A 10,212-nucleotide genomic window follows, 5' to 3' on the forward strand; every position below is an offset into this window, starting at 1 on the left:
TAGCCCAGGAGTGGAACCCGGTTCCACAATGCCAACACTTCCCCCCCAAGGCGAGTTATCGCGCAGAGGTGAGTGGTGCTTGCTTCTAGCTGTTTTTACTTTGCCAGGCTCACAGCCAATACATCGTGGTGGAAAAATTTGTCAAAGCGCTGGAGACATTTGGAAAAGAGGCTGCCATCCAGAGGGTCCTTAAGCATCTCTGCGACCTCTATGCCCTGCATGGGATCTTTTCGGACTTGGGAGACTTTGTGCAGGATGGCTACCTTTCTACAAAGCAATCTGACATGGTGACCGAATCATACCTGGATCTCCTGGCTGTCGTTCGGTGAGGTTATCCTCTTTTTCTGCTAAGGGCTTAATGCCCTTAATGTTTGGAACATACGTTGTGTTGTAACAGTCATTAAACAATGCTGTATATGAAACTAGCAAGCTGCCCATCTTTAGGATGGGTGAAGAAGGAGACTCACAGAACTACAATTCCCAGAGTTCCTGGGAAGAGGGATGGAATGCTTAACCATGCTGAGAATTGCAGCTCCGTGAAGGGAATAGGGGTCTTCCTAACATCTGTCAGCATCCTTAATAAACTACACTTCCCAGGATTCTTTGAGGCTCAAGTGGTTTAGGATTGCTTTAAATGTATGTGGCCTTTGTCAATTTGGTATGCTTGAATGGCATTGAAGCTACAAAGCCATTATTCACCCGTCAAATAGAAAATGTCTCTTTGACCTTTTGGTCAGTTTCCTACTCCGATGACGTCTCTTGTGGCTTATTGAGATCTTGTCTGTTTTTAATAAAAACAATCAGATAAAAATATTGCAATAAGCGTTGGCGTTCCTGCTGGTTCTGAAATTTTGAAAAGCGCAGAAGCCGCGACCTCTCCGTTTCCCAACGGAAGCGGATGCCTCAGCACCATCGGGTGGTTTTGATTCAAAATCAGCTACGTGGGCTTTTTAAAGAAGTCAGAAATATTTACTCTAAAGACTTTTATCAAATCGCTTCCAATAAGGAGGGTGACTATGATGTCATGACTTCACCACGAAGCGTAAAAGCATTAAAAGATAAAGCTATCGTTTGCATGCCATTAACGGATTATCTTCGGGGTTTACCTTGGTGGATTGAAATTAAAGAGACACAATCTGTAACCGATAGATGGTAAAGTAAATTGTTCTGCTGGCTTCCCTGTGAAACTTACATTTTCTTATTATTTTCAATTATCCCATGTGTATCCCCTTTCATTTGTCTGGGATCACAATATATCTACCCAGCATAGAATAACACTACAGGGTTTATTCTGGGTTATAAAACCCAAAGCAACGGGTGCCCCTAGATATCAAAATAGTATCTTCCATACCTAGCTCTGAGAACAGATTTATTTGTGCAGTCAATAGACAAATTGATTATCTAGCGATGGAGGTAGATATAGCCAAAAGATGTAAATAAGAAGGCAGTAAAGACAGTCTCCTGTCAGACCACCCAACCTACCAGATATTTTGGCGTACAATTACTGTACTTTTCCATGTATAAGACTAGGGTTTTTTACTTTAAAATTATGTGAAAAACTGTGGGTTGTCTTATACAAGGGGCAATCTCCCCCCCTATTTTCTTAAATTGGAGTCCCTAAAAATAGGGGGTGTCTTATACATGGGGGCGTCTTATACACGGGAAAATACGGTAGTTCATTTATGAGAGGGGTAGGAAACTTATAGCCATCCTGCTGTGGCTGAATCACAGTTCCTATTATCCCAAACCATTGGCCCTCCTAGCTGGAGCTGATAGGAACTGGGAGCCCAACAACAACTGGCAGGCCACAGACCTGTGCTCCCTGATTGACAATGCCATTTGATCTAGGCTACCGCAATGCGCTTTACATGGAACAGCCCTTGAATCATAGAATCATAGAGTTGGAAGAGACCACAAGGGCCATCGAGTCCAACCCCCTGCCAAGCAGGAAACACCATCAGAGCACTCCTGACATATGGTTGTCAAGCCTCTGCTTAAAGACCTCCAAAGAAGGAGACTCCACCACACTCCTTGGCAGCAAATTCCACTGTCGAACAGCTCTTACTGTCAGGAAGTTCTTCCTAATGTTTAGGTGGAATCTTCTTTCTTGTAGTTTGGATCCATTGCTCCGTGTCCGCTTCTCTGGAGCAGCAGAAAACAACCTTTCTCCCTCCTCTATGTGACATCCTTTTATAGGCTGTTTGAAGGCTGTTTGAAAACTTCACTCAGGTAGCCAGCACAGGGCCACCCGGATTTTACAGACTACAAGCTTACCTTTGTGCTAAATGACTATGGGAACAAAAGAGAAAGCACCTCGCTCCAGTTTTGGCTGACTTGCACTGACGGCCAATTTGCCTGCAGTCCAGTTCAGGATCTTGGCACTTCCTTCAAAGCTGTAAATGTTCTAGGTCCTGCTTTAAAAAGAGGGCTCCTTCTGTCTTTGTCTTCATTAGCCAAATTATCAGCGTTGCAGCCCTGCTCGTGCTGTAGTAGGATATTGCTAGAATCCTAGAACTGTGGAGTTGGAAGGGACGTCATGGGACATCTAGTCCAAGCCCTTGAAATGCAGGAATCTCAGCTAGATCATGCATGACAGATGGCCATCCAACCTCTGGTTAAAAACCTCCAAGGAAGGAGAGTCCACCACCTCCTGAGGGAAACTGTTCCACTGTTGAACAGCTCTTACTGTCAGAAAGTTCTTCGTGATGTTTAAACGGAACCTCCTTCCTTGTAACTTGAATCCTTTGGTTGAGGTTCTCCAGAGAGGAGAAAACAAGCTTGCTCCATCTTCCATGTGACAGCCCTTTAGATATTTGTAGATGGCCATCATATCCCATTCTGCCAGGACACTGAGGTCCAGCACTGAGGGCCTTCTGACAGTTCCCTCGCTGCGAGAAGCCAAGTTACAGGGAACCAGGCAGAGGGCCTTCTCAGTAGTGGCGCCCGCCCTGTGGAACGCCCTCCCACCAGATGTCAAAGAGAAAAACAACTACCAGACTTTTAGAAGACATCTGAAGCCAGTGCTGTTTAGGGAAGCTTTTAATGTTTGGTGGACTATTGTATTTTAATATTCTGTTGGAAGCCGCCCAGAGTGGCTGGGGTATAAATAATAAATTATAATAATATTATTATTATTATTATCACCTCTCAGTCTCCTCTTTTCCAGGCTAAATATGCCCAGCTCCTTCAACCGTTTCTCATTGATCAATTTGGTCACCCTGCTCTACACACATTGCAGCATTTCAATATCCTCCTTAAATTGTGGTGCCCAGAACTGGACAGAGTTAATGTTTATGCTGCAGAAGGAACAAAAAAAAACCTTTCTGGCACTTCTAGGGTACAGAGCAAGTATTAGGGGTTTTATTTGGTTTTTATGGAATAGAAATTGTGACTCGTATATTGGGGCTCATTAAGATTCCTTTGCTCTTTTTCAGGAAAGATGCTGTGCCCTTAGTGGATGCATTTGATTTCTCAGACGCAAATTTAAATTCAGCCCTTGGCTGCTATGATGGTCAAGCCTATCAGAGGCTTTACGAGTGGGCCAAGAAGTCACCAACCAACCATCAGGTGAGAACAGCGCATGCCAAAGTCAACAAGCAGCCAGACAACTTAAAGGAGAGGCCTATCAGTGCTTCCCCGTTTAACGTGAATTAATTGTCATGCTGCACTAAAGGTAATTGGACCACTGACCATTAGGTCCAGTCGTGGACAACTCTGGGGTTGCGGCGCTCATCTCGCTTTATTGGCCGAGGGAGCTGGCGTACAGCTTCCGGGTCATGTGGCCAGCATGACTGAGCTGCTTCTGGCGAACCAGAGCAGCACACGGAAATGCTGTTTACCTTCCCGCCGGAGCGGCACCTACTGTATTTTTCGCTCTATAAGACGCACCAGACCACAAGACGCACCTAGTTTTTGGAGGAGGAAAACAAAAAAAAAAATATTCTGAATATCCCTCTTGCTGTTCTGGCTTCTGTGATAGCTGCGCAGCCTGCATTCGCTCCATAAGACGCACACACATTTCCCCTTACTTTTTAGGAGGGAAAAAGTGAGTCTTATAGAGCAAAAAATACAGTATTTATCAACTTGCACTTTGACGTGCTTTCTAACTGCTAGGTTGGCAGGAGCAGGGACCGAGCAACGGGAGCTCACCCCGTCGCGGGATTCGAACCGCCGACCTTCTGATCGGCAAGTCCTAGGCTCTGTGGTTTAACCCACAGTGCCACCCGCGTCCCCTGTCATGCTGCACTAGAGCAGGGCTAAGCCTGCTTTCCATACTGAGCCGAAATAAAATTTAATTATGGGAAGCACATTTGTGTTTAATCTATGCAGACTGAGCACAAATTAAACATTTGCGTTCAATTTGCATAACTTAATGCATATTAGCATTCCACAATGCATAGTTTGGATTCGCACGGTGCAGAATTCTGGACTGTTGTGACAGATTTAGCCCAAAATACAAGCAGCCCTGAGCATCGTAAACAGTAGATGGAACAGGGCAGGGAAGTGTTAACTGGAGCCAAAAAGTGCAGGGGGGGAAATGAGTTTGGGGTGGTTCGGGGCAAGCTTTATTTTTAGGGGGGGGGGCTGGCTGGAGCTTTGGAGAAGGCGGGGGAAATAAGGAGAGTTGAGGGGTGATATGGCATTAGCCACAAAAAAAGAGCAGTGAGTGAAAAGAACACAGATCATCTAACACAGAGAAAGATGGAGAAACAGGAAGAGAGTCAAGGCACATTTATATAAAGAGTTGTGTGTGCTCCACAATGCTGTGCAAAAAGGTGAGGGGGCACACCAAATTTGCTATGGGGCACATTTATTTTTAGGAAAGGCAATTTTCTACCTCTGGCGACTGCAGCGAGAAGCATGAAAGTACATTGTCAGCATCTAACAATCTTCAGCGCCGCAGTGGGAGCTTAATAGGACTCCCAGCAGCCAACAGGGTGAGCTGTTCCTTGGATTTCTCCCCAAGCAGCAAAACCAGAATCACAGGGAAGCCAAAGAGGGGCACAGCTCTTGATTAAAATCAGAGGGAGAAATGGGGCAGCAGTTGTGGGTTTCCTGAAACCATGATTCAAGAACTTGAGGATACATTCTGCAAAATAGGGAAATCATCTGCACGATTTGCTTAACTGTGCACTTAATAGAATCCAGGTTTTATTGCTGCAGAGTTTGGGCACAGGTATTAGTAATGTCGGTAAAATGCAGGCATGTTTCTCTCTTGCATATCTGCAAGGGAGAATGAGACAGCTCAGTGCAGAGCCCTGCTTATATGCAAGGCTCAGGAGCCTGACCCTGATGCAGTTGAAAGCTCCTGAGGGCCTTAGGAGGACACAGGTGACATGCTCCTAGTGGCAGAAAGAGGAGATAGAGCAGGAAGAGGCATCAGTAGTCTAAAAGAGCACCGTTTGAGAGCTTCAGTGTGGTGTAGTGGTTCGAGTGCTGGACTAGGACCTGGGAGACCAGGGTTCAAATCCCCACTTGGCCACGAAGCTCACTGGGTGACCTTGGGAGTCAGTCACCGCCTCTCAGCCTAACCTACCTCACAGGGGTGTTGTGGGGGATTAGATGAGGAGGAGCTCCTTAAGAGAAAAGCAGCAAATAAGTAATAGGCAATTGCTTTGCTAGCAGGTACAGGAAGGGCTGGTCTTGGCAAAATAATGCTCAGCACTTTGTTGTTATTTAGTTGTTTAGTCATGTCCGGCTCTTCCGGCTGTTGTTGTTTAGTCGTTTAGTCGTGTCTGACTCTTCGTGACCCCATGGACCAGAGCACGCCAGGCACTCCTGTCTTCCACTGCCTCCTGCAGTTTGGTCAGACTCATGCTGGTAGCTTTGAGAACACTGTCCAACCATCTCGTCCTCTGTCGTCCCCTTCTTCTTGTGCCCTCCATCTTTCCCAACATCAGGGTCTTTTCCAGGGAGTCTTCTCTTCTCATGAGGTGGCCAAAGTCTTGGAGCCTCAGCTTCAGGATCTGTCCTTCCAGTGAGCACTCAGGGCTGATTTCCTTCAGAATGGATAGGTTTGATCTTCTTGCAGTCTATGGGACTCTCAAGAGTCTCCTCCAGCACCATAGTTCAAAAGCGTCAATTCTTCGGCGATCAGCCTTCTTCATGGTCCAGCTCTCACTTCCATACATCACTCCTGGGAAAACCATAGCTTTAACTATACGGACCTTTGTTGGCAAGGTCTCTGCTTTTTAAGATGCTGTCTAGGTTTGTCATCACTTTTCTCCCAAGAAGCAGGCATCTTTTAATTTCGTGACTGCTGTCACCACCTGCTTTGATCATGGAACCCAAGAAAGTAAAATCTCTCACTGCCTCCATTTCTTCACCTTCTAATTGCCAGGAGGTGATGGGACCAGTGGCCATGATCTAGGCTTTTTTGATGTTGAGCTTCAGACCATATTTTGCGCTCTCCTCTTTCACCTTCATTAAGAGGTTCTTTAATTCCTCCTCAGCACTTATTTGCAAGGCTTTATTAGGTGATGTATGTGGCCTGCATCTCAGCCACTGCAGGAACACACTGCGCATAAGCACGTCTCCTACAGCGCCTTTTCCAAACATGACCTTCATACTGGTTCCGTTGCTGAACTCTGCAGCTGGGCAAGAGCCCATAAGCCATGCCTTTACCCTGTTCGGTCTTGACGCTAAAGAAGGAAGCACAGGGTTAGACAGGAAATTGACTCCTCCACAATGGCTTCTGTTTTCTGCCCTGAGTAGCTGACTGTCTATGTGATTGACACTCACTTTCTGTCTCCCCAACAGGACAACCGGATTTTTGAGACGTATTTGAAGCCGCTTTTCCGGAACGCCCTCTCCAAGCTGTGAAAGGAGGAAATGAAGCAGAGAGGCAGGTCCTCCGCCCCCCCCCCCCCCGCTGCTCTCAAAGCAACACCAACGTTTATTGATTAATGTAAACCCATAAAATGTAGTGGCCGACTGCCTTTTGAGTTTTGTCCATCAAAACATTCTCTTGAGTTTTCCTGGCAAGCGGAAGGAAGCCAGCGAATCTGAACAATTTGCTTTGGCGGTGGGGAGATGCCTTTTAACTTCACCAAATAAGCCAAGTTTTATTTTATTTCGCTGTTCACAGCAGCCCTTGCTGACATGTATGTGCCAGCTCAGTCCACCGGAATTACTGCCATGAGATCAGTCCACCAGCCGTTTTCGGGCTGGGATTGGGGAACCTGTGGCCCTGCAGATACAGCTGAATTACAGCTCCCATCATCCTTGACCATTGGTCATGCTGACCAGAACTAGGAGGAGCGTCACAATTCCCTCCCTTGCTTTAGGATCCGGACCAGGACCAAGGGGGTAACAGTTATACAGAACCCCCAGAGAGTCGGTGTGGTGTAGTGGTTAAGAGCAGTGGACTCGTAATCTGGTGAACCGGGTTTGATTCCCCGCTCCTCCACATGCAGCTGCTGGGTGACCTTGGGCTAGTCACACTTTTGAAGTCTCTCAGCCTCACTCACCTCACAGAGTGTTTGTTGTGGGGGAGGAAGGGAAAGGAGAATGTTAGCCGCTTTGAGACTCCTTCGGGTGGTGATAAAGCGGGATATCAAATCCAAACTCTTCTTCTTCCCTATAGCAACTTTATTGATGGCAGAATTCTGGTGATGGCAGAAGGGATTGCTATGGCTCTTCTCAGGGCCTGGCCACACCCACCTGTCACTCACTTGATGTCATATGACCTCAGGTGAAGCCGCGACTGCAAAGGAGCAACTGGGAGCATTAGATTGGGGCTCCCAGTTCCTTTTGCAAGCAGGGCTTGCAATGTAAATCTGGAGCAGAATGCAAGCTGCACCATTTCAGCCAGGTCAGATCCACTTGATGTCATGATTTCAGGTGACTGGCAGGGGGACCTGCTTGCCCACCTAGGACTGGGTGCAACTTGAGCCAATCAAAAATGATTCCGCCCCCTTTTCTTACACACACGTTTCCTGCGTGGAAATTTGCCTGCACTAATGTAAGAAGAGGCATGGAATGGTCCATAATGAAGATTCTTGTTTTTAATACTTTCAGGGAAACGTACCTATTCTCCAAGTGCCTAACCAGTAAAAAAAAGAAACTCGGCAAGATGCCTTTAAGAACCACCAGACCCTTAGGATGTAATTGTAGGTCTCTCAAACCCACCTCGCAACCTCTAATTTAAAATCTCACTGTGGTGACAGAGCTTGCACTAAATTAAAGATCCTGCACAGGAAAGACAGGGGTATAGATGTTTTAAATTAATTTCACACAGGCACCAGGCTGGCAGAAGCACACAAGCTGAAATTAAGCTAATGATCAAGTTCCATTTAATCAGCTTGCAAGTGTGCAATTTAGGAAGAGCACTTTTAAGCAAATAAATTGCAATTCAGATGCTTCGAAGTGGGGAAGGGATGCAAGTTCGTCCCCTGCCTAAAAAAGGAACAATGGCCTCATCCACGGGCACCTCTGCTAACCTACCAGTGAATTGTTGAGGATAAAATGTGAGGAAAGCTATGTATGCCATGTGAAGCTCCTTGGAGGACGCAGGGGATACATATGTATCTCGCCCCTTTTTTTTTAGTGATAGACTGCTACAATGCACCCCATGTGGGGCTTACCTTGAAGACTGTGCAAAAGCTGACACTACTGCTGCTGCCAGGTAAACACATGGGGCAGCAAGAGGGGCTCGTGTGTCACCAATCCTTAAAGCGCTGCACAGTCTGCCTATGAGCTAACTGTGCCCGATTCAAGGGATCAGTACAAAACCCCAAGTGGCTTGATACTCAAGTACTTAAACCAAGTGCCTTCTTCAGTTTCTGTCAGTTGGGGCTTTGAGATGGCGAAGCTGTGCTTGTAGTCCCTTGGAGAGACATGGGTCGTGGGGCCATGATGCAAAGCAGAGACTTCTCGGTGGTGTCTCCCTGGTTGTGGAATTCCATCCTGGTGGAAAGCTGGCTCCCCCCCCACACACACACACACTGTTATCATTCTTGAAAACTTAGAACATACTTTAGTACAGAGCTGGACTGGAGTTCAGCAGTCTAGGTATCGCCGTCTGTTGAACTGTATTTCATTGCTGATAAGGGTTTTATGGTTTTATGCATATTTTATTTTTATGATTATTGTGCAGCACTTTGAGCTTCTACAAGAGGGGGGAAGGCTGAGGAACAAAGAGCAATAAATAATGATCTTGTGAATAAATTAAAGGAGCACTGTAAAGGAATGGGGGAATCCTCTGCTGGCGTTTAAAGTTTAAGAGCAAGAGGCTGCATGTGCAACTGTGGTTGGAACGTGAAAACTAGGACTGAGGAGTCTTGGATTCAAATCTACACTCAGCTATGAAGCTCATTTGGTGGTCCTTGAGCTGTCACCTTCCCTCATCCTAAACTGCCTCATTTGTTGTTGTTAGGATAAAGTGCAAAGGGGGTGGAGGCAAAGAACCATGGAGTCCCGGAGGAAAGGCACATAATAAAAAGGTAATACCCTCAAGCTGAGGTGAAGATGAAGGAGGGATCGTAACAGCTTGACAAAGGCCACCTAATGAGTTTGTAATCAAGCTACAAGTTGAATAGAGGATTTGTTTCCTCACACTTAAGTCACTTTGCTGTATCTGTAGCTCATTAATGCACTACGTCAATGTAGCTCCATGGCGTCATTGAGATGAGTACTTTAAACAAAAAGAAAGTGTCATTTGCAAGTGAAGCTGTTGCCCTTGTATAGTTTCCTTCGGAATCCAAGAGGTGATGGGTCTATCTTCCCCACACAATGTTGTTCTATTTTTAAATGGTGCCGCTTATTTTTTTTTTAGATTCTGCTATTCGTACGTTGAACAATTCTAGCCATTGCAAATAAAAACATGTAATGCCACGTTGTCTTATTGAAATGATTGGTGTTGTTGGTTTGTCAATGGAGACATATATGAGGAGAGAACAGCTTTTGGGGAGGGGTGCAGGATTTATTGGTGCTGGAACCCTCCAAATCTACTGCTAACCCAGACTGAAATACTGGAAAGGGTTTGAGTAAAGAATTAAGCGAACCTTGGATGAAGCTAGCAGGGCCTCTGCTTGATGTTTAGAAATGTTTTTAGTCTTGAGTTAAATTTTGCAGGCCTCCGTTGTCTTCAAATTCCACATTCCCCCTTCTTGCATTCTGTCTTCTGGGATTATTTTATTTGGGAGAGTTTGGTAAAACGGCCAGCTAATACAGGTCCACTGAAGCAGCCTCTTACTTATTGAAGTCGTCTCA

At 45.9% G+C, this 10,212-nt stretch overlaps 1 protein-coding gene and 1 long non-coding RNA gene across 4 annotated transcripts in view; one reads left to right on the forward strand and one right to left on the reverse strand.

Moving 5' to 3' along the window:
- The window catches only part of ACOX2 (acyl-CoA oxidase 2), a 30,787-nt gene extending 20,953 nt beyond the window's left edge, over positions 1-9,834 (forward strand). For all 3 annotated transcript variants that reach the window (XM_080995737.1, XM_080995738.1, XM_080995736.1), the window contains 3 exons: positions 108-325; positions 3,435-3,567; positions 6,760-9,834. In XM_080995737.1, coding sequence (XP_080851863.1) covers positions 108-325; positions 3,435-3,567; positions 6,760-6,822 — 414 coding nt within the window. In that variant the 3' untranslated portion in view covers positions 6,823-9,834. The remainder of the gene's footprint in view (positions 1-107; positions 326-3,434; positions 3,568-6,759) is intronic.
- The window catches only part of LOC308471670, a 76,686-nt gene that overhangs the window by 47,341 nt on the left and 19,133 nt on the right, over positions 1-10,212 (reverse strand). The gene's annotated exons all lie outside the window — the stretch shown is intronic.

The sequence above is a fragment of the Podarcis pityusensis genome, assembly GCF_964106645.2.
Source record: "Podarcis pityusensis genome assembly, chromosome: 2".
In the NCBI taxonomy this organism is placed as follows: domain Eukaryota; kingdom Metazoa; phylum Chordata; class Lepidosauria; order Squamata; family Lacertidae; genus Podarcis; species Podarcis pityusensis.